At 40.4% G+C, this 25,051-nt stretch overlaps 1 protein-coding gene across 1 annotated transcript in view; it reads left to right on the top strand.

The window, feature by feature from the left end:
* The first annotated feature begins 207 nt into the window (after positions 1–207).
* The window catches only part of NCBP1 (nuclear cap binding protein subunit 1), a 36,440-nt gene continuing 11,596 nt past the window's right edge, over positions 208–25,051 (top strand). The window contains exons 1-15 of the mRNA XM_063129059.1: positions 208–307; positions 5,329–5,417; positions 7,251–7,351; positions 10,841–10,997; positions 11,650–11,757; positions 14,016–14,137; positions 15,727–15,796; positions 16,572–16,787; positions 17,413–17,510; positions 18,798–18,861; positions 19,551–19,661; positions 20,390–20,454; positions 21,650–21,712; positions 22,149–22,223; positions 24,612–24,715. Coding sequence (XP_062985129.1) covers positions 274–307; positions 5,329–5,417; positions 7,251–7,351; positions 10,841–10,997; positions 11,650–11,757; positions 14,016–14,137; positions 15,727–15,796; positions 16,572–16,787; positions 17,413–17,510; positions 18,798–18,861; positions 19,551–19,661; positions 20,390–20,454; positions 21,650–21,712; positions 22,149–22,223; positions 24,612–24,715 — 1,477 coding nt within the window. The 5' untranslated portion in view covers positions 208–273. The remainder of the gene's footprint in view (positions 308–5,328; positions 5,418–7,250; positions 7,352–10,840; positions 10,998–11,649; positions 11,758–14,015; positions 14,138–15,726; positions 15,797–16,571; positions 16,788–17,412; positions 17,511–18,797; positions 18,862–19,550; positions 19,662–20,389; positions 20,455–21,649; positions 21,713–22,148; positions 22,224–24,611; positions 24,716–25,051) is intronic.

Below are 25,051 nucleotides of genomic sequence, written 5' to 3'. Positions count from 1 at the left end.
GGCCACCGGAAGGAGCGGCAAGTAGACCGGAAGGGAGGGAGACGCGCGCGCTTGTGCGCCTGCGCGCTGCTGGCTTGGCTTCTTGGACGGCTGCAGCGGCCCGAGGCCTCCGGTGAGAGTGCGAGTGTCGGTTGGTGCTCCCGCGGGAGAGACCGCCTTCAGCTCCAGACGGCCGACCCTTCCCGCGCGCCTCTTTCCCGTCGACGACACCCCCCTCACCCCCCCTGCGCCCCGGCAGTGCCCTGAGGCCGTCCGTTGAGCGGGAGCCCCGCCATGTCGCGCAGGCGGCACAGCGACGAGAATGATGGTGAGCGGGAGCCGGGGCAAGGCTGAGCGGGAGGGTCTCAGGTCGGGATGAGGGAGGAGGAGGAGGAGGAGGAGGAGGAGACAGGCCGCCGCCGCCACCCTCCCCCCCTATTCCATAACCGTCTGGGTGGAGGCTGCCCGTGGCTCACGCGGAGAACAACGGGGCACCCTCCACGCACCCCACATATTGGTGCCTGTATACGTGAATGAGGGGGGCAGCCCCGTCGCGTGCCTTGCTGTACAATACGAACAGATACAGGAAGCTGCCTTAGACCGAGTCAAACCATTAAGCCCAGTATTGCCTTTTCAGTAGTGGCCCCCCAATTGTGGAATGATCTCACCATGAGGCTCGCCTGGCGCCAGCATTGCTGTCTTTTTCAGCGCCGGGTCAAGACCTTTCTCTTCTCCCAGGCATTGAACAACACATGCTGAGTTAGTTTGTTTTTTAATGAACCCCAGAACTGTTGTTGTTTAAAATGGATACTGTTGTTTTATACTGTTGTTTATATATATATATATATTGATGGTTTTAAATTTTGTATACTTTTTTTTAATGTTTGCTGTTTTTAACTTTTGTAAACCGCCTGGAGAGCTTCGGCTATGGGGCGGTATATAAATTTAATAAATAAATAAATATTCTGATTGGCGGCGTTTTGGCGATGTCTGAGGGGAAAGGGCCTCAGTTTTGCCTCCCTGAGGTGAGGGAGAAGTCGCTGTATTAGTCGGTTGAAGTAAAAACTACAAAGGGTCTTGTGGCACCTTGAAGAGGAACACTTTTATTCTGGCATAAGCTTTTGCAGACATTGGCCACTTAATCGGAGGCATGAAGTATTAACCCTCAGACTGGCAGATCTAACTGGAAATGCCTGTGAGATGAATGAACCAGCAATCTTCTGCATGCAAAGCACTTAGGTATGGTCCCCAGCCTCACTGTATGTCTCAGATGAACAAATTTCTTGGGTGATCTCTTCTCTCCTGTGGCATCCCACACTGTCCCCTCCCCGAAATCTGCTCAGACAGTCACCTAGCCTCCGGAGTAGATTGGAGAGCTGTGTGGGTGGGGGATCTGTTTCACTGTTAGAAGCTGTTCTGTTCATGAACAGAACTGTTGGATTTTAGCATCTCAGGTATAGCTGCCAAATAGGTTAATTTCGCAGACTTTGAAAATGGTAGAATTACAAGTCTATTTTCTGTACATTTTTTGCAACTTTTTCTCCACAGTCTGAGAAGGCTGGAAATGCACCATTGGGTATTTGTGTTGCTATAGTTGACTGGTTATATTACTATTTATCAATGTATATAGCATGAACAAGCATGTTTACAGCAAACTACTATATTCTCTCTACACAAAAGGAGGGAGGGAGCTTCTAGTACACAATGGGTAGAACCCAACATAAGTCCTACTTAGAGTAAGCCCATCAAAATAAATGTGACAAGTTAGTCATTTCAAACTTAAGTCCCATTCATATCAGTGGGTCTACTATAAGAAGGACTTACGTTAGATTTCACCGAATATATGTCCCAATGAAATAGACAACTCTCCGTTGTAACCCTAAACTATAGTTTAGCATTATGAAAATAACTTAGATGAGCTTCAGGTTCATGTACTTTCCACCCCTTCTCTGCAAGGAGTTCAGAAGTATTCCCTTCTATTTTAGATTAATAGTTTAGTGGAAACAAACCAATTTCCAATAATAGTTTATGAAAGTGGCTTTTTTCCTAACCATATTTAAGGAGTTTAGACTTTAGATGTAACACTAAACTATGATAATTCTTAAAGGAATCTGGAAGCTTCTGATCTCTTCCTTACAGTCATGCCACAGGATGGGGAGGGTGCAGCTTACTTCAGCTCATCCTCAATGCTAAAGCATGGTTTAGTCTCTGGGCAGTTACTAAATGAACCATGTAATACCCTTATTTGACTCTCCTACATCCCCCAAAATCAGTCTTTTCTCAGAGAGATTCATTCCTTGTTGCTATCAGGTGACAGTCTGATGTGACCAATACCAAGTAAAAGAGATCTCTATACCAGCTGTCTATGGTTGCTTTTTTTGGATAAAGGCCGGTTTACTAAAAGAAAGGTTCTGTTGAAGTTATTCTTGAACTGCTGTAAAGCTTTCTCTTTACTGACCAATTTAGCAGGGATAAAATCAGTGCTTGGAAGAACAGAGTGCAACAAATGTAATAAGCAGTCTACAATCCCAGTCTGGCCAATTCCTGTGGCACCATAGCAGTTTTGCAGTTTTTAGCATAGGGCTAGTACACTATCCCAGAACAGTTTGACATGATGCGAGTGACATGCAGTAGGTTGTCAGCTTACATCAGTGTGGTTGTTTCAGCATCCCGTCCTGTGTGCTTTATGTGCAGCAAGTGAAAGCTGTTCTCTTACAGCCCTATGTGTTATCTCTGAAAGCCTAGAATCTGGAAGAGTGGTTTTCAAAATGTTTCATGGACGCAGCTTTTCACAGTTTATTTTACAAGAAGCTGTCCAACAGACAGATTCTTCATCACTGCTTATCTCCCCCTGTAGTGCTGGCAGTGATGGGCCCACTCAGTTTGTGTGGAGGCAGTGATAGGCTCACCCTAACACAGGCCTCACCCAGTGCCCAGCACAAACAGACTTTACCCTAAAAGGTGCCCCAGAATCCTTTGATCTCCATGGAATCCTTGTACATATAACAATGTAGAAGTTATTTCTAGAGGGTAATTTGGGCTATACTGCAGTAGAGGACTTCTTAAACTAAAAGGCAATTCCTGCGGTGGTCACTATTTACTTTTTTCAGATTCAGAATTTGTAAGCAACGGTTGATATAAAGATACTGTATTTCTCTAACCTACCTATCAGTTCCCCTTTGATATTAAAGAGACATTTTGTTACTGTTAATTTTATATCAATAAATTTGGTTAATGGCATTTGCAGTGTTAGGCACTAAATAAGCGCCTTTAGGTCTGTGTAGAACCTATGTGACATGCCTGGGTTTTCATAGCAGATCATAGTCGTTTTGACATTGCTATGACTTTTATTTAAACTACTTACAGTATTTATTTATTTATTTATTTAAACATTTTTATGCCGCCATTCAGCCAAAAAAGCTCTCATGGCGGTTTATAAAAGTATTTCTTGACAGTCTCTGCCCACAGGCTTACAACCTAAAAGACATGACACAAAAGGAAAGGGGATTGGGAGGGAGGTGGACGGGGGTGGGGTGGGGAAGGAAAGCAAAATCAGGCACTACAATCTTAGTTGCAAAGTTCAGCAGTAACAGTTGGTAGGAGGAGGGAGGGGGCTCTCAGCTGGAGCTGGACCCAGGCATGATGGAGAAGTGCCTGGCTGCTGCTTCCTCCCTCACTGGTGGCCTCTGCAGAGACAGTTGGTAGCAGAAGGAAAGGGGGCTCTCAGCTGGAGCTGGACTCAGGCACGATGGAGAGGTGTCTGGCTGCTGCTTCCTCCCTCACTGGTGGATACTGCTTGATATCATAAGATCTCTATGCGGTTTTGAATAGTTTAACAGTATTTTGACAGGTAGAAATTCCATTTTTAATGCACAGTGGTTGGTTTTGCATGCCTTCTTTTGCTATCTGGACTTCGTTAGTGATGGGTCATTGATTACACTCTTTCCCCAAGTACTTTCACATACAGTGAGATCTTTAAAGTGAGCCAAGTAGATTTTGGCTTAGTTCAGACAACACATTTCTCAACAGTGGTTTTAGAACTCCACAGTGGAGTTTTACACTACTGTTGAGAAATATGTTTTATGGAGGGAAAACTCTACCCCCACGGTGGAGTTTTTTCAGAACACTCCACGTTGAATATCCACGCTGTGCAGAGGAAAGTTCCTGCACAACCATTGTGTCGTGTGGAGGGCTCCATGGAGTTTCCCGTTGCATTGAGTGGACTTTTTCCATTGGCTACAGAGTTCCCTGACAAGAGTGGCGAAAGTAGTGACAGCCGCTGGGATTGTTTTTTTGCAGCAATGGCTGATGGGATACCATCAGGAGGAGGGGGAGGAGACTGGGCATAGGAACTGTCAATCAAACATTGCATTGCCTTTTACTCAACTCCATGGTAGCCCACAGTCACACAACAGTAGAGTTAGAACATGTGTGGTGAGTACGCCCTACAAACTCAATTGTTGAGTGGAGTTTTCCCACTGCATACTGTTGTCTGAACTGAGCCTTTATTTTTCACTTTCCTCATAGCTCATTCCTTCAGTGTGGCTGAACCTGCCATTTGGCTCCTGCTCTCAGAATTCATCCACATGATAATTATTTATGTAAATTTGTGAAGAATCTATGCCTGAATTTGCCTGTTTTATTCTCTCTCCATCCCTTTTTCTTTTGGATTGCGTCTTAATATTTGTGCATGCCTAGAAAACTTCAGGTGCTTTATTAACAATGGCTTGAATCCTTAATTCCCTTCCACCAGCAGGACACAGGACACTCCCACCAGTGGAAAGGTGTGTGAAGTATATGTGAATGATCAGCGATAGCACTCCAGAAAGACACACCTTTTTCCAATTCCCTTTTTCCCTTGCAGCCCTCGCCCCTCACCCTGAATCTATTTCAGAAGGTTGGCGCATTCTCTAAAACAATGGGGAGGGTACTACAGGAGGATGGGGATCAATAAAATTCTCCTTCCTACCTTCTGCCATTGGGTTCTTCCCAAAAGATTAATAGGTAATGGATTACTTTGTGTCTTTTATGGATTTAAAGCAACTTTGCGCAATAGTGTAGTTTACAAGCAGGAGAGTCCTGCCCTCCAGCTTACGATCTAAAATATAGGTACTACTAACCAAATCATAGGACTCACTGTTTCAATGCAATATCATAAAACATCATAATATCATAAAACTTGGATGAGTTGCTGAAATGATATGCAAATATACAAGTGCAACACTTTAGCAGTGCCTTGTCATTGTGTCTTAAACAGCATCTTGAACCCTTGTTGTGGTTTTTTTTTTATCTTGGAGCACAGAAAACGGTGTGGGGCTGAGTTATTTCTATTTTGCCTCATTGAAATAGGAGGGCAGCCACACAAGAGAAGGAGAACATCAGAGCCATCTGAAATTGAAGAGCGGCTGGAATCCTTAATATGCAGAGTGGGAGAAAAGGTATGAGGAACTCACAGCTTCCTACTCAGAATTTTAATTTATATATGTGTTTAGGACTGGTTTGCACATAACAATACGCTAAAATTCTTCAGAATTACAGCTCATCAGGAATGAGCAAACATGCTGGTGCATACTACCCAATTGCCCCTGCTTGGTTTGTTCATGGTTTGTTTAGCATTGCATCCAAAGCAGGTTTGTTGCTCTGCTGCTAACATAACAGAATCTGAAGCCAGGGTTTGTTCTTGGGGTATATGGAGAATTGATGGATTGTTGATCGTGGTGTGTGCCAAGATGGGCATGTGAGATTTTGGCAAGTAAGAAAATACCCCACCACTTTTGTTAATATTGTTTTCACATTTTAAGAATGATTGGCTGATTCCTCTTGTAAGGTCTTTGGGGAATTACAGATATCTTATTAGCAACTGACAGTTGTGCTTGAACAGAGAAGAAAATTTATAGATAAAACTAAAAGTAAAGGTGTGTCTCTCTCTATTATGAAAAAAGAACACAAGAGAGACAAACAGTATTGGAATAACTACTACAATCCCACTCCTGTTTTAATGAGTGTGTCTTCTTTTTTGCACTAATTGTATTTCATGTGTTTACTGATTTCTTTATTTATTGTAAACTGCCCTGAGATCTCTTTTGATGATGTGTGGTATACACAAAATAAAATAGAAGTACAAAGTCTTTTTTGTTACAAAGCTATGTCTTTATCCACTAATATATATATATTTCTGCATGCAAGAACTTGAGAGGCTTCAGCGGTATACAACATTGATTGGTAGTGTTACCATTAAGTGAATATTAGATCATTTAGTTGCACTACATTTCAGTTGACTTGTTTGCACTCATCTGTGTTATGTCATATTAATTGGCTTGCTTTTCCCTTAATTTGGGGAATTGTTACCATTTTGTGGCTTTGAAAATGTTCTTATCCTAGTGTGCCTAGACATTAGGTTGAGTAAATACAAGTGCAAACATCAAGAATTCCCTTGTCCAAGAATTCCAGCACTAGTCCTTTAACCCTGTAAATCTTAGCCAAAATTAAGTGTTCCATTAGCATTAACATTATCTATGGTTATTGGTAACAACAATATGTTCTTCACCAGTATTTGCTAACTAACATCTCACCTTGTTTCCAAATCCTGCTTAAGAGGATACCCTGGTTAGCATTAATCATAGTCAATATTGCTACCATGTAGTATTTAAAAATGATTAAGGGCCATGGGGGTTGGGTGGAATTTGTGCAAGAAAGGGGAGGGAATACATAATCCTATGACCTGCTCTTAATCTCAGCAGGCTGCTGATTTCTTAACCGTGTTTCATTCTGCATTGAGCCTAAGAAGGAAATGCAGACAAGCTGTGTTTTAGGTATTGGGGTTAAATGTGGAACTTACTGCATGCTTGCACCTACATTTTATTGTTCACATACTTCCTTCAGCTATTGGAAACTGAAATTTAGAACGTCTTTTAAAACAAGATTCCAAACTGATTGAGTTGCTTGCAGATGAGGCTTTTATAATGCAGTTCATGGACTTTTGGTGGTCCAGAGGATAACATCTTCTATTTGTAACCTTCCCATGTTTTCCCACTGCTGCTTCTGTCTTTTTCTTACCACAGAAAATCTGCTAAAGATGAAAGGATGGAATAGCTGTGCAATCTCTTTTAACTGGTAGAACTAGGAGCCCTCAGTCTGAATCAATCCTTCGACCTGTAATCCAGTTTTCTTCTCATCCACTAATAATCCACCGTATTTAGGATTCTATGAAGACACATCTCGATAGTATCTCATGACAAGATTATGAATTTCTAATTTTTTATCCCCTCAAGAGTACTTCGTCTTTGGAGAGTAACTTGGAAGGCCTGGCTGGGGTCCTAGAAGCAGATCTACCAAACTACAAAAGCAAGATACTAAGAATCCTTTATACAGTGTATGTATGCAAAAGATGTATGGATCCAGGTGATAATGTGTAAACTATACTAAATGCTTTTAAACTTTCATAAGTTTTTTGAAAGGCTACATTTTAGGTATTTTTTTTTGTTTTTGTTTCCCCCCTTTTATTGTGCGTATCAACAAAAGAGAAAATACATTGTGTAAAGAAAAAAACACACATTACATATATAGGAATATCATCATTTTTCATCATTCATTCAAAAAAAAAGAGGGGGAGAGAGAGATACATAGATCGGGGTGGAGAGGCGGGCAAGAAATAATTTTATAATTATGATTATGATTATTTCAAGAAAAGCAGACCAGATATCTGTGTATTTGTCCACTCGCAAGTTGCGCCTATGTAACCCCCGTTCAAAAGTTGATAGTGTTATTAGGTCTTCAGTCCATTGCATTATGGGAGGTGAGCATTTGTCCTTCTAATGTGATAATATAAGTTTTTTTGGATGTCATGAGAGCCCTGCAGATCCATTTGCCCTGACCATGTGTTAATTTCCAAGAAGCCAGCTAGTAATTTAAGAGGACATGGACATTGTTCCATATTATAAATTGTTTCAGTACAAAGTTTATCCTTATTATAACCTCCTCCCCAAAAGCGTCGACTGTGGGATATTGCCAAAGCGTATGAGTTAAGGAAGCATTAGATGTATTACATCTCCAACAATTGTGCTATTTAGACAGACCCTTATTGAAAAGGCGTGGAGTCTAATAAACTCTAAACATTTTTTTTTTGGCTGAATAAGACGTAGCCTAAGGTCCATAGAAACTTCAGATATGGATGCTAGAACAACAGTCCATTGATTAGGCAAAATAGGACATTCTAATTCATTATTCCAATCCTTTCTTAAATTATCATATTTATTTACTGCTGCTCAATAGTTCTATATATGGGTCGTGGATTGACGAGTCAGTTCAGCTGTTATAAGTGTTTCTAACAGTGCTGGAGGCTCTGAAGCTGTAAAACAAGCTGGACCAAATCTAGATTCCAGCAAGTCTTGCAGTTGCAAGTATTGCCATTTAGCCGTAGCAGGCAGTTTATATATAACACGCAAGTCTGAAAAAGACAAAAAAACTCGTTGTCTGGGCCTATTAATTGATCCAAAGTAAAAATAATCTTATCCGTCCATGTCTTCCACAAAAATGCTTTCCTTCCAATTCTTAAATCTGGGTTTTCCCCATAGAGTCAATTTTGCATGAGAGAATGGATCAAACTGTAATTGATGTGATATTATACACCATATCTCTCTAGCTGCCAAAATTGTAAGAGGGGGGATTACTTATTCTGATATGATGAGAGCCGAGTGCTCTCTATTTGGGAAGAGGTTCTAACCATAAGGTTTCCAGAACTGGCCATGATGGCAGTTCTGAGGGAGCAGAAGACCAAAACTTAGTACAAGCCAATAGGTAACCCACCTTCTTTAATTGGGAGCTGCATCTGTTTCGAAGATATTTGAGGTTGGGAAGAACCCCAGAAAAATTTACAAAACAAAGCATTAAGTTGTTGAAAATATTTGCCAGATATAAGTAAAGAAATCCCACATATAACATGAAGAATTCGAGGTATAAAGTTCATCTTAAGTATGTTCACATTATGCCACAAACTCAACTTCCACGGTGCCCATCTGTCTATATCTCATGTAATCTCATTAATCAGTTTATTTAAGTCTATTTTGATCAATTGAGATATATCTCTTGGAATGAGTATACCCAGATAGGTAATAAAATCAGGGCACCACCGAAATTGGCCATTAGCCAACACACTAGGAAATATACTATCTCCAATCGACATCAATTCGGACTTTAACCAATTGACTGAGTAACCGGAAAGATCACCAAGGGTATTAATCAATTCCATCAAAGCTGGAATAGATGCCTGAAATTGAGAAATAAACAATAAAACATCATCAGCACAAAGAATAATTTTAAATTCTAAGTCAGCATGTACAAACCCGTGAATACTACTATTCTGTCTTAATTACACAAGGCAGAGGTTCCAAACATAGATCAAATATCAATGGGGAAAGCAGACATCCTTGTCTAGTACCTTGCCCATGTATGAAAAAAGCTGACAACCAACCATTGGTCATAACCCTTGCTCTTGGAGTCGAATATAAAATGTTAACCCACTTCAAAAATTCCATTGGAAAACCAAAATTATGCAATGGTGACAAGCATAAAATTGCAATGAATTTTGTTGAAGGCCTTCTCAGCATCCGAAGAGACAGTGCCCGCCTGGTCCGTTGTTTCTTTGTTTAAAGCTATCAAATCCACAACTAATCTCAAATTATCAGCCCCCTGCCTGCTTTTAATAAACCCCACTTGGTCTGGACGAACCAACATTGTAATGACTTGTTGTAAATCTATCAGCTAAAATTGCTGCTGATATTTTATCAACGTTTATTAGTGAAATTGGTCGATAATTAGCACAGTTAGTGTGGTCCTTGCCAGGCTTAGGGATGACTGTAATATAAGCATGATAATGATGAAGAAAGTGAACCTGTTTCAAATATATATTTGTAAAGTTGGTAACGTTTTGGAACTAGAAAAGTAGAAAAGGTTTTATACCACTCAATTGCGAACCTGTCTGGAGTTGGAGATTTTCCATTTTTCATACTCATAATTGCTTTTATTATCTCTTTGAGACTTATGGGAGCCATAAGATACTGCCTTTGCGAAGAATCTAAGCAGAGGAGCTTAATCCGAGCAAAGAAAGTATTCATATCCTGCTCTGATATCTCACTACCCTTACTATACAACTCCGTATAAAATCTTAAGAATTGTAAATTTATATCGGTAAGAGAAGTATGAATCCCATATTTGCATCTTTAATAGCAGAGATAACATTTCGATGTTTGGGGTGTTTAAGATGATGTGCCAAAATTTTACCAGGACGTTCCCCATTTTACCAGTATACCTGTCTCAAACAGGTTAGGGCAAATTCCGCTAGCTGAGAGAAAATGTTATTTAGTTCACATTTAACGTTTTGTAGCTCCTGTTACAATTTCTCTGGTTATACTCTGGTTTGTCTTCAGATCATATAAATCTTTCGCTTTTTATGTGTATGTGTCCTTTGTATTTAAGGAATTTTCTTTCTTAGACATTGAAATTGGGAAAGAAATTTAGCAAACTGTAGAATGAATACGTCATTCACTTTGAACAGCAAGTTTACTTGGAAATACGTTGTGCTAGAATCATTGACAAGTCCTTTTCAGTAAAAGTACTTAAGAATAGTGATCAGAAATGGGGAAAGAGGGACTGATTTTTTTAATTAAAATTTCAAAACTAATAGTTGGATGCATACAGAGCTGATTCGCACTATACATTGTATATTATACATATGTTTGAGTTTTAATACATGTGTGTCCCACCCCATGGCTTGATTTTGCCATGTATAAGGATGGTGACACAGGGGTTGTGATCTGAGTTAACATCTGATACTAGTTTCTCTCTCCTTTATGAAACAAACCAGTGCACGTCTGTTACCAGAAAAGCTGACAGTTTACACAACGCTAGTTGGCTTGCTGAATGCCAGAAACTACAATTTTGGTGGAGAGTTTGTGGAAGACATGATACGTCAGCTCAAAGAATGCTTGAAAGTCAACATGTATAATGAAGCTGTGTACTTAGTAAGTTTCTTTCACATCTTATAATCCTTACTTAGTTTGCTTTGCTTTCCAATGAGTTTGAAAGACTCACGTTTCATCTTGCAAGTTGTATTATGGAAAACTAAATTTCATATGATCCTTTTATGCACCCATCCAAACTTTTTGTGCTGGCCTATTTCATGTGATTGTACTGTAGCACCCTACAACACCAGTGGTATGCCGTGCTTTCTTATTTAGTGCTTGTGAAGGACCACAGCTTAAGTATTCTAATGGAAAGTCAAGTCTCCTGCAGATATTTTTTTCATTCACTGCACATCTTTAATTATTTGCATGGAGAGCAGTGCGTGTTCTGCTGTCTTTATGCCATATAAGTTTACATTTTCAGTTGTGTCTTGGATCCTGGGATTTCAGCTTAGTAAGATTGGGCTTGTGTGCTTCCTCTCTTGCTCCATCATCAGAGGTAGAAGGTACTGAACCTGGGACGGCCTGTGATTATTTGAACCCAGTAGGTCTCTGATTTTGTGAAAGATCCTACTGCTGTTTATCTATGCCGTGCAGAAAGGAGCACATGAACGGAAGCGCATGACTCCAAACAATCTCAGCCCCAAGCAGAATTCAAGCCAGCAAGATTTTTTCCCCTTAAACCCTGTAATTCCCCCCCTCTTTCTCCCAGGTCCGTTTCCTGTCTGATCTTGTGAATTGTCATGTAATAGCTGCACCTTCAATGGTAGCCATGTTTGAGAATTTCGTCGCTGTCACTCAGGAGGAAGATGTACCTCAGGTAAGCAAAGGGATTTTTTTTCCTTCAGTAATGTCTTCCTATTAAGATACCTATCCCCCCAAGAGGGAGTACCCAGCGTCATCAGAATTCAAGAAGAACATAGAGCTCTTACCTTGGGACTGACTCACCTATGTTATGGGATTTAAAGCTCCTCAAATTAGGCAAACTCTCGAATTGAGCTTGCCTGGCATGTCAGACACCCAGACAATCCTATTATATTTACATTCTAAATTTTAGAAAGATAGGACACTTAGGAACATTTATGTTGGGCTTAGAACCCATGCCCTATAGCTAAAATATTCTGCTAGTACCAACACCAGAGAAGCTGCTCTTCAATATCTTTCTTTACCTCTGGAGACAGTAGTTAGGAGGCAAAGGGCATGAAGGTGCTGGATTTGGCTAAGGCACCAGTAGTTGCTGATTGCTAGACTAGATGGATTTGCCACAACCTGCCGGTATCCATGCAGCACTGTGATATGTGGCTAAGTTAAGTTGCAAAGTCTCTTGAGAAATTCTGTGAAAGCTCAAGAAAAAAATATAATTGGATTTATTCTGACTCTGCTATGGTGAGTGTACAGAGCTTGGCAAAGCAGGAATTAATAGTAACTGTCATTTTGTACATCCTAAATCTTTTAGGAATGACCCTATAAAATCAGCCTGCTTATTTGGTCTTATAACTCCATGGCCCTTCATAGAATCCTTCCCACTGGTGATTTTTCTCTCTATGTCAGGAAGGAAAGCAATTAATGGCCGAAACTAAAGTCTTCTAAGGAAAAGTGGAACTTCTGCTTCTACATGGTGCTAAACTGGAGAAATAATTAGTTTGATAATAAGCTTGAAATTATAAAAGACCTGTTACTGAGAACCTTACAGAAAAGTATATCTAGTAGTCTGCTTTGTGCAGAAGTGGGAATGAGGTTTTTATCAGTTTTTACTCACAGGTAACAAAACTAATAAACATCAAACCTCTGAATGCATTACCCCAAAAATCTTGCATTAGTTGTACATGTAACCTCTGAGACAGTTTGATTTAAGAAAATAGGTCAGGCCATTAGTTCATCTAGTTTGGTGTTGTCTGCAGTGGCGGTGGGGAACCTCCAACCCACAAACTCAGTTTGGCCTGTGGAGGTTCCCAGTCTGGCTCGAGGAATCTTTGCCAGTCCTGCTCCTCTCCTAGACCTCTGCACTGAGTGTTACATTTCTCTGTGGCTCTCTCTCAGCACCGAGAAACGGACTCAGATTGTGCTTGCGGTTCCTTCAAGCACTGGCTGAGTCCCTTCCCTTTGCACGCCACTACAGTCAGGATGGCAAACTGTGCAACGTGGAGATGGACCACTCTGCGGCCGCCCAAGTACTGGCCAAATCCTGCTAAGCTCAGCCCCATTTGGGGTGGCACTTAAAAGAGGAGCCCTACTTTGAAGTGCTTGAAGGAGCGGCTTTTCCAAATGCTGACTGCGTCAGGCGGTCTTTTGCATGCAGCCCCGATTGGGGTGGTGGGTAGGGCATGCAGAGAAGGGATTTGGCCAGTGATTTGATGACCAGCTCCTTGAAGTGCCAGCTGAGTCTGAACTGATTGGTGCGGCACGTGAAGGAGGCGCCTGAGGCACCCAGCACTTAAAGGAAACCCTTGGGGCAGTCCAGCCTCTGGACCGAGAAAGGTTCCCCATCCCTGACCTACAGAATTTACAATGACTGGCAGCAGGTCTCCAGAGTTTCAGACAGGAATCTTTCCCAGGCCTATCTAGAGATGTCAGGGGTTGAACCTGCAACCTCCTGCATGCAAAATTCGTGCGATACTGTGAGCTATGCCTTTCCCTTCTCTGGCTGATTTTCTACCTGTTGGCTTGGATCTAGAAATCTCATGAGCAGAGCTCTGTTCATGGGACACTCCTGCTGGAGGAAGGACGAGAAGTCAGTTTCCCCCCCCGAGTCATCCTTTCCCTCTGCCCTTTGAAAAGCTGCACCTCAGAGGCCTGGGGAACCCTTGAATAGGGTACTGCAGGGGGAAGGGGCATTGCAAAAATTGCCTCCTCCCCTATTGTGTAATTGCAGCCCATGCTAGAGCTTTGCCCCTTCCACAAATGAAAGTTGAACTGTTGTATCAAAGTACTGTTAGACGTCTTCAGATCATATGTAGATCTTCAAATCGGATTCAAACTACTTCCCATGACTTTTCTTATATTGTCTTGTAAGAAATCTGAAACCTTTCCTCTTGCTTTCTTTTATGCAACTGTGCCATCATTCCCCCCCCCCCACAGGTGCGTTGTGATTGGTATGTGTATGCGTTTCTGTCGTCCTTACCTTGGGTGGGGAAAGAGCTGTACGAGAAGAAGGATGCTGAGATGGACCGCATCTTGTCCAGTGTTGAAAACTATCTGAAGTAAGAGAAAAAGTGAAAGTCCGCTTTGCTTCATTAGGTGTTAGTAGAGTGGTGGCGGTGGTGGGGACTCTGTTTTCTGGCAATCTAAAGCTGTAGAAGCTATTGTTCTATCATTGTTAAACACAGAGATGAAATAGACCCCTCTATGAGCTGTGTTAGCTATAAGCTGAGTTAGCATTGCTTCTTGTTACTAGCAGAAACATTTGATTCCACAACCCTCCAGGTGGCCTTGGAGACGCATTCTCCTCCTTCCCCGCCCCTTTGTGGTCAAATCCCCTCTATTCTCCTTTGCTTTAACTATGGTGTTGTGATGCTTCTGTGAACCGCTTCTGTGAATTTTTGTGAACCGCCCAGAGAGCTTCGGCTATTGGGCGGTATAAAAATGTAATAAATAAATAAATAAATAAATAAATAAATTCTGCACCAGCACTTGCTAATACTAACCAGGATCCCCTCATAAGTGCACGTAATAATACACAACTGTCATTAAGGCTAACTGAGAAGGAAGGAAGGTAGTTGCATCCCCAGGACGGATTTCTGTTTTGCAAACGATGGTTCGCAAGAAAGTGGTTGGTGTTAAGACTATAGTATGGGCTGGTGCAGGCTGTTTTGCAAACTACTGCAACAAAGAAGTAATAACTTTAACCTAACACAGTATAAATGAAAAACAATGAAAATGAAATGAAAACAGTGTAAAAGAAACACGTAAAAATGCAATTTTATATACTAAAATATAATGTTAAAAATAACATACACAGAGCATTTCACAAATACAATAATACAACAAGACAATCACAATGCTCAGTAAACTTGATCCATTTGGCCATATGCGTTTCGACCCTTGGCCTTCCTCAATAGCCAGTTTGCCAAGCTGATTCGTACCGTAGGCTATTTTCTCCCGGGGCTGACTTAAAAGTTCCGAAAATTAAACAAAATCAGATGTCACTCCCCACAATATATGGTATGAGTCCAAATATTCAAAGGAAGCCCATGGAAGGTATTCCAAACAGCCACTGCTCACAAGCATGGTAATGCTGGTGCACTACACCTTTTCTGTGATTGCAGTTCAGGAAAGCTAGGGTCACAGTCCTGCAGAAATTTCTCCTGTGAAATCTGGTTGAAATGGGAGCTACATCCTGCCAGTGTAGTCTTGCACAGGTCCAATTCATTTCAAAAGGGCTTGGGCAGAAGAACATCCTACTGGATTACTCCAGAGAACTTCATTATATTTGGTTTTGAGTTGGGCCAAGGACTTGATGCTTGACATTTAATTAAAAATAGTGTGTTCGGGGAGTCTCAGTTTTTGACAACGTGCTTTTCTAAAAAGAGAAAGGTCTCCTGTGTGGCAGCAAAGGCTACTTGCAGACCGCCATTAATCCATGCAAAATACTTGAGTTGGGAATTAGGTCACAGAACGTGCATGCCTATTCCAGAAGCAAGCCACATCTTTTCTTAGGGAGACATACCCCGCTGTTTTGAGAATTACTTGCTTGTTTGAATCACTTTAGTATTTCCCCTCATGGTATTTCAGAGCTGAAGTCCTGGTCAAATATCAGTAGTACTCAGGGTATTTGTTTTTCTTATTTCAGACGTCGTCAGAAGATTCATGTGCCAATGTTGCAGGTTTGGTCTGCTGATAAACCACATCCGCAAGAAGAGGTAAATCAAGTTTGGGTTTCTGAATCCATGTCACCACATACATCTGGGCAATATTGTACTAATGCCTAATATTTGTTGCTATGGGAGATATTGAAGAAATTATTGATTCTGACCCCACAGAGTTGCCACTGTTCTTCTAATGAGAAAGGGCTTGCCAGTTACTCTCCTCCTCTGAATATAAAGATAAGGGTTCACTAAAATTCTTCAGTATTTATTTATTTAGAAAATTTCTAATCGACCCAATAACAGTGTTCTCTGAGCAGTTTCAATAACCAAGTTAATATCTCTTAAATTCTTTGCTTCCTCCCACCTCCCTTAGTTTCTAAGCATATTTAACTGCATGTTCTGTTTAGGTAGTACAGTGGCTTCCAAATCGTGGTTTCAGATGCCTGTTTGATGGTCACTATACTGTTAACTATGGCCAGGATCCAAAGTGCTGCATTAGCTTGTCTGAGGGTCTGGGTATGACCGGTGGGTTTCTAGTTGGGGTGGGGGATATGTGCCGCTTCATAATCCCCTTTTGAAAGTTGTCTTGGTTTCAGAAATGACTGGCCGAGTAGCATTGGCAGCTGTATTTGTGAAACCCAGACCACAAATGAGTTGTGTGAAGCATTTACATGGGCAAAGGAGTGTTTTGGCGTTTGGGAGAGTTAACTTCCAAGTCAGATAGTGGAATGGATGGGTGACCTTCCAATGGAACATGCCAGTCTGGTTGCTGGGAGAGGTCTTCTGCATGTAAACGTTGGAAATGACCACTGGGCATTTTCTTTTCCAGTACTTAGATTGCCTTTGGGCTCAGGTTCAAAAGCTGAAAAAAGATTGCTGGCAAGAAAGGCACATCCCAAGGCCGTACCTTGCGTTTGACAATGTGCTCTGTGAAGCATTGCAGCACAACCTGCCTCCCTTCACTCCACCACCTCACACGGAAGATTCAAGTTACCCAATGCCAAGAGTGATCTTCAGAATGTTTGACTACACTGATGATCCGGAGGTAAGTGATGTGTAAGGGTGAAGTGTGCTTTCACTTTAAATAAGAGAAAAAATACCAGTGTTTGGTGGATTCCAAATATTGCCTTCTCGCTTGTCTGAAACCTGAATTTTGTGGGTGTTATTTGATTTAGAATGGGCTGAAATCCAAAGAGCCGCTTAGATTCAGTGACTTTTTTATTTGAAATCTCTCTCTCTCTCTCTCTCTCACACACACACACACACACACACACACACACGCACGCACACACCTGTGCATAAAAACTGCTTTATGAGACTCCTGTCCTTTTTGCTTCAATAACCATTTTTCATATGACATTGGAGGTTGCTTCTCAAAGGGGGAAAAACACCTTAAAGTCTCCTTGTGCTCATGAAATAACTTCCATACTTCTTTGGATCCTGGCCTGTTTTTAACAGCAGTAAAATTCACTGTGGGGCAAACATTTTCCAGCATGTTGCACTTGCTTGTCATAAATATTAACGCCCCTGAACAATACATTGTGTTGTATTAGAACTGTTGACAAAGCTGAGATGCCAGTCACTTGACCAAACCGCCATTGAGTTCCATGTATTAAAATGTACTTTTAGGTGTGCTACTGTTGTCTTGAGTCTCTTGATTCCTTCACTAGGGTCCTGTTATGCCTGGAAGTCATTCCGCTGAGAGATTTGTGATAGAAGAAAACCTTCACTGCATCATCAAATCACACTGGAAGGAGAGAAAGACATGGTAAGAGGTCTTTGCCTTCATACAGTGCATACATTAGAAAGTCAAAAGGTCTCTATTTTTTATCTACTTGGTCTCTATGATTTCTTATGGAGTTTATCCATGATCTGAAGAGGGCACATGAGGTAAGAATACTTCTAATAGCCAGAGGCAAGCCACTGTTCATTTTTTTAAAAAAGCAGCTTGTCTCTTCAGCCATCTGCTACAATGAAAACATCACAGGAACTCTTCAGCTGCATCTGTGTCTAGGTGCTTTAGATTGAATCCTGTAAGTATTAAAGATTCAGGATAGGTATAAAACTAGATTTCTTAGTGCTCAAGTTTCTCCACACAACCCACTTAATGTGTGGCGGCTTTTTGCGACAGCCTGGGAACTCTCTTGCAGTTGCAAGTTCTTATAAAACTGTGTTGATAAAGGTAACTTGCGTATCTGGGAGAGAGAGAGAGAAACAGTCTACAAAAAAGTGAATGCCTTAAAACAAACTTTAAAATGAAGGGAATTCTTCATAACAAAAAAAGATTGGGGATAAAATATCTATTGAAGTAGAAAGTCCAGTAAGCCAAGGAGGTGGTTGAAAACGGAGTAGACAGAGGCCACCTCCCAGCATCTGGGTCCAGTCCTCTTCTGGGTGTGTAGGGGTTCCTTTTGAGCAATACCTGTCACAGCATCCATCCCACAAAAGTCCAGCTGTGGAAAGAGATCAGTGCTACTAATTGTGACTTCAGTTAACTTCTTTCAGTTAAAGAACTCATAACTGAAAAATAGAGTAGGTAGACTTAAATAGCAAGTTGCAGCAAAATGTAAGACTTGGGTAGCTGCGAAGGAGAACTGTTTGCATCCTAGACAATTTCTGCATTTGGAAATGTTCTTGAACAAGTGTTTTGAAAATACTCAAAAAATACCAGCCTTTTACTTGTTTCTCTGATTCAGTACCATGTCAGATATGTTAAATAATTGCTATCTTGAGGAATCTCCTTCCCTGATTCTTAATGGCGCCCCGATCTCTGGCATCTCTGCTTCTGACTCCAATCTGTCGAAAGCAGGAGTGGGGAACCCGTGGCCTATGGTGGCTCTGCTAGGCTCCTCCCATGCCTTTCCTAGCCAGGTGAGATGGGGCAGTCCCCTTCCAGCCAAGCAGGAAGAGAAGACCCCTTGAAAGTGCAGGTGTCACTGTACATAACTAAAGTGCGTTCTGTGGCAAAGTTCCTGCTTTGTTTCCCAGCTGACCCTTTTATGTATTTGCATTCTAAGTCATATACCTGAGTGACCGAGTCTGTCTTTTTTTCTAGTGCTGCCCAGTTACTGAGCTACCAACAGAATTACAAAATCCCTCTGAATTACCACATAGTTGAGGTAGGTATTTTACTTACCATAGTTACCTTTTCCACTTACAAATTTGCATTACCTTCTTATATAATAAACTCCAGTATATGCAATCTTTCTATCCAGTAACAGCAACTTCCCTGATGTTGTCCTAAGGCATGACATTGTGCCTCGTCCTGAACTCTTGGGATAGGATCAGAAGTGATACTAAGCTTCTGCCTGTGTACCTTATACATATGTGTGTGTTATATATGTGTTTCCTGAAGACAAAGTGAGCCGATATACATCACCAAACATCTTCTGAGATTAGCTTTCTCTGTTATCCTGCATTTTGCCACTTATTGTGCAAGAAGATGTCTAGTAGAATGGTTGTGTGTGTTTGTGTGGGTGGGTGCTTAGTGACATATACAAACCTGGTGATCTCTCCTTGTAAAAGCTGTGTATCAGCTAAGACCGCATATAATAAACCTGCTTAATACTGATGAGCTATCTATGGTTGTTTAACTGCTGTGTGTCATATTTCCACAGATATGCAAGTTTGTATATTATATGAGGAGTCTTCTCAAAAGGGAGTGGCCAGTAGGGTTTTACTTAAAATTATTGTAATCACCACTGCACTCTTGAGTTGTCAGATTTATTGACAATACCTGCTGATATCAATAGTCTTCAGATACGGTGGGCATACATTTCACCATATCTCTGTCATACCTTTTCCTCAGGTTATCTTTTCTGAGCTGTTCCAGCTTCCTGTTCCGCCACACACTGAAGTCATGTACATGACACTTCTTATTGAACTTTGTAAACTTCAGCCTGGCTCTTTACCCCAAGTTGTATCCTTTTTTTATTTAAAGACTCTTGTGCCAGTAAGTGCAATTTTGTAGGGGGGGAAATGCTAATGCATTTACTGTTTCCAGCTGTATTAGAAGACAGTTGATTGAAAATGCAGATATTCCTAATAATCTCTGAAGTGAAAGCTATAGCTACACATTTTTGTGTTTGTAATCAATCCTAAGCCATCTTCAAGCATTTGGTAAAGCATTTATCCCAGTATTAGGCAAAAGGCGGCTACTACTACTACTAATAATAATAATACTATGAACACAGGAGCAAGGCTGCATTGAGTAGCACCCCCCTGATATTTGGATGTACAGCTGTACGCACAGATAGGATTTTGACTTGCGTAGAGACCTCTGTGTGTACAACTGTGCATGTGAAACCTATAGATGTTTGTGCTGCATATGTGGACCTCAGGAGGGGGGACAGGTCTACACTGCATAGCCCTACTCAAGTGTTAAGGAAAGTACTTCCTTGAATGCATTACTAGGGCTTTATCCATCCAGCAAAAATAAGAAAACACCTTGGAAGATTAATTGCGTACAGCAAAGGCAACCCAAATAAGATAACTGCCTTGCCTGTTTACCTCAGCCCAAGATACAAGATTTGAGCTAGATTCAGTAGCTTAGAAATTAGACTTTAGCATATGTTCTTTCATAAGAAAAAAGGAAAGGTAAAATCTGGAAGATTTAATACATGTTAAACCTTAAATATAAATTTACAGCTTGCACAAGCCACAGAAATGTTATACATGCGCTTGGATACAATGAATACTACGTGTATAGACAGGTGAGTAACTATATCCGCAACTTGATTTTTGAGTAGTTTGTGAAACCGACCTCGTTGCTTCATTTGAACTGAATCACTGAATGTATGTGCAGCTGTGCAAATTACTTTTGCAGACGCTTCTCATTTTAAGGCCACAACGACTATCAAAGAGCAGCTTTTACTTTTTTTAGTAATAAGTAGAAATTGAAGACCAGGTTTGGCTTGGAATAGGAGCAGAAGTAGCTTAAAATTATTATTATTATTATTATTATTATTATTATTTATTTATTTATTTATTTATATAGCACCATCAATGTACATGGTGCTGTACAGAGTAAAACAGTAAATAGCAAGACTCTGCCGCATAGGCTTACAATCTAATAAAATCCTAGTAAAACAATAAGGAGGGGAAGAGAATGCAAACAGGTACAGGGTAGGGTAAGCAGGCACAGGGTAGGGTAAAACTAACAGTATAAAGTCTTTGAGTTTATTACACATTATTTCTGAAGCTTCCTTATCTGAAATATATAATTAGCTTATTGGAATGTGCTTTAAAGGTAGTTAGAAAGAGATAACCTGTTTTAAAAGTACAATCTCTATATCAATTGAAATCTGGAAATGACATACCTGATCAGTACTAGATGCCTCTTCAAAAGGTTCAGTCATCTGGACATGTTTGGTCGTTCTGCACTTTTTAAAATTTATTAAGAGTTCTATATTCCCTTAAACTTCACAACCAATATTTCCATGGACCTATTTCAGCCTTTAGGTTTTTGGTGTTACATGTAATGGCTAGGACAGGGGTGAGCAAGTTTATTTATTATATTTTATTTATTACATTTTTATACCGCCCAATAGCCGAAACTCTCTGGGCGGTTCACAAAAATTAACGGTTCACAAAAATTAAACCGTTAACTGAGGTCTGTGGCCACAGTTGACCCAATTTATATATGTATGTATGTGTATATATATAGTTTTTAGCAGGGGAAAAAATGGCATCTGGAGCAGATATGCTAGATTTAACCTTTTGGAGGCTCTGTTGTGTTCGGGACACCTTTTTGATGGCGGGGTGGTGGTGGTAAAGAAATTAAACATTTTTTCGGTGTGGCATGCTGTCCACCCCTGGCCTAGGATATGGTATGAAAAAGGCTACCGTAAATTACTATGGTTCTGATATCTAGGAGTTACTGAAACTTGATTTTTTTTTTTAATGAAGGTTTATTAATTGGTTTTCCCACCACCTGAGTAATTTTCAATTCCGTTGGCGCTGGGAAGATTGGTATGTTTATTTTTCTTGTCCTTCCTTAATTGATTCCATATATACATCCACTTCAAGCTGATTATAAAAATGAGCCTAGTTATATTCTCTTCCTAACAATATCGTTCGTTCTTCACTCCTTTTGAAGTGCATAACCCCAGTGGTGTTAAATCTTGCAAATTAGTTTCATTGCATAAGTTATATTTTTGCTCATTTCTGTGAAATAGCCTACACATATCTTTAGTTAAAATCTCTTTTTAAAAGCAGCTCAGGTGGATTATAATGTCACGAATTTTAAACCCTAGTCCTGCATTCATTTGCTATCCTAGTAGTTCTGATGCTGCACAGTGTAAGAGAATCATTGCAGCAGAGATTAAGGGTACCTAAACAGTGCGTATTGGAAAAATAGCGTATGTATGTGTTCCTGAGTAACATAAGTTTTGCTGTTCACCAATAGGTCAGACTGCCTTTCTGAGGACCTTGACAAGCCCAGACCTAAATTTGTAAGAGAAGTGCTGGGAAAATGCATGAGGTGAGCAAGTTATCAGCGTTGCAAGGGATGAGGGATAACATTCAAGAAAAATATAACCAGTTCATTCCAACTGGATTCATTTGATAAAGCGTATAAGAAATGTAAAGGGACATTTTATATAGAATCACAATTCACACTTTGAATCAGTCGCATTTTCTTAGACTTTTTAAGAAAGTCAAGGAATAGGGTGTTTATCTGTAGGAGGAAGTGCTATATTTGAGTGAAAAGTAAAACCTTTGACTGTTCTAGCATTAAACATGAACAAGATGGTATTTGTCCCAATACCATCTTGTTTTTATGTTATACTTTTTTTACTGTTTACTGTTTTTAACTTTCGTAAACCGCCCAGAAAGCTTCGGCTATGGGGCAGTATATAAATGTAATAAATAAATAAATACTAGGAAGGACATTATTATTATTATTATTGGTGCTATATAAATAAATAAATAACAATATTATTATTATTATTATTATTATTATTATTATTATTTATATAGCACCATCAGTGTACATGGTGCTGTACAGAGTAAAACAATAAAATAGCAAAACCCTGCCGCATAGGCTTACATTCTAATAAAATCATAATAAAACAATAAGGAGGGGAAGAGAATGCACCAAACAGGCACTGGGTAGGGTAAAACTAACAGTATAAAGTCAGAACAAAATCAAATTTTAAAAGCTTTAGGAAAAAGAAAAGTTTTTAGCTGAGCTTTAAAAGCTGTGGTTGAACTTGTGGATCTCAGATGTTCTGGAAGAGCGTTCCAGGCGTAAGGGGCAGCAGAAGAAAATGGACGAAGCCGAGCAAGGGAAGTAGAGGCCCTTGGGCAGGTGAGAAACATGGCATCAGAGGAGCGAAGAGCATGAGCGGGGCAATAGTGTGAGATGAGAGAGGAAAGATAGGAAGGAGCTAGACAGTGAAAAGCTTTGTAGGTCAACAGGAGAAGTTTATATTGGATTCTGAAGTGAATTGGAAGCCAATGAAGAGATTTCAGAAGTGGAGTTACATGGTCAGAGCGGCGAGCCAAGAAGATGATCTTAGCAGCAGAGTGGTGAACAGAAACCAACGAACTGATGTGAGAAGAAGGAAGGCCAGTGAGAAGAAGGTTGCAGTAGTCCAACCGAGAAATAACCAGTGCATGAACAAGCGTCTTGGCGGAAGAGACAGACAAAAATGATCGAATCCTGGCAATATTATACAGGAAAAAACGACAGGATTTAGCTACTGCCTCAATATGAGGAATAAAGGAGAGCGAGGAATCAAATATAAAGCCAAGACTATGAGCTTCCTTGACTGGAGTAAGTGTAACATTATTAACAGTAAGAGAGAATGAGAGATGAGGAGAAGGTTTAGGAGGAAAAGCAAGCAATTCAGTCTTTGCCATATTAAGTTTCAAATGACGATGAAGCAACCAAGCTGAGATATCTGAAAGACATGCCGAGATACGATCGTGAACATCAGGAGAAAGATCCGGAGATGAAAAATATAATTGTGTATCATCGGCATACAGGTGATATTGGAGGCCATGAGATTGAATAAGATTACCCAAGGGCAACAGTGTTGGGAGTGGGTGGGAATATTCAGTGAGAAAAAAACTCAGTTAATGAAAATAATTCTGTTCAATTTTTAGTGTCTGCCTTCAGATGTTTAGATCTCCCCTTATTTAGGATGTTATTTTTAGTTATTACCTTTAATTTCTGAATGGTGTCTGGGACTCAAGACTACAGTAAGAAAAAATTGAAAACTGCTTTGCAGCCTGGCTAACTCTTAAGGCAGGGAAATTATTCTTTTCAGATGACACCATGAATTTGAGGTGGATTAATAGGCTTCCAGGACTATTAATCCACCGGTTTATTTGTGTGTATTTGTACGTGTAGCAAGGTTTTGTGTACTGTCTGCTCATAAAGCTGTGCACTCGGACAGTACAAATTATGAGGCAAAGAAAGATGACTCCTGTGTAAATCATGGAAATGTGCCCGTCTCTCATATTTTGCTCACACCTCTAACGTATAGTATTTTCAATAATTTATTCTCTTGCTAGTCGTGGGAAGTGGCACATAGCCATATAGGTCACTGAAACCCCATGTCCTTAACTACTGATAATTAGTCTCAGGTTGTTGTTTTTAAAAAAGGCACTGAAATTCTCGGGAAGTCGTATCTCTTCCCTAAGGGCACATTCTTCACTCATGTAGAATTATGGCATATGCCCACCCCTGGTTCATTTAATGACCTTTTGCTGAGTGTGAAACACAGGCTTCAACTTCGCTAACCTTCACTCACCCAGAGTTGAGTAATGGAGTTTGTCAATGCTTGATTTAATTAGGCCCGTAGTATGGTATCCTGGGATTATCATGTGTCCACCTTCTGCAAAACCTTTCTTTTTTTTCTAGGCTTTCCTACCATCAGCAAATAGTTGATATTGTTCCTGCTACGTTTTCAGTCCTAACTCCTGCAAATCCAGCATGTGTTTATAAATATGGAGACGAAACTAACAGTATGTATTTTGGTGATGCTTGTGGAATCTTATTCTTTTTTTAAAAAAATAATAATATTTGGATTAGTTTTTTTGAGAGAAGTTGTTATAAATTTGAGATGTTTCTATATTAGCGCCAGAAGAAAAAAACTAGATAACCTCCCTGAAGCGGGGTTTTGTTGAAAATATCTGTCAAGAGCTGGTGTAGTCTAGGTGGATGAGAGAATGAACTATGTAGTCCTGGTTTGAGGTTTTTCCTTTGACATAAATTTACTAAGTGGCCTTAGGCAAGCTATGCTCTCTCAGCCTCATGTCTGCAATATGGGAATAATGATGTAGGGCTGTTGTTAGGAGTAC

Source organism: Elgaria multicarinata, chromosome 6 (genome assembly GCF_023053635.1).
Source record: "Elgaria multicarinata webbii isolate HBS135686 ecotype San Diego chromosome 6, rElgMul1.1.pri, whole genome shotgun sequence".
NCBI classification, from domain to species: Eukaryota; Metazoa; Chordata; class Lepidosauria; order Squamata; family Anguidae; genus Elgaria; species Elgaria multicarinata.
Note: the sequence above shows the minus strand (reverse complement) of the source record. Positions and strands in the feature narration are given on the sequence as shown.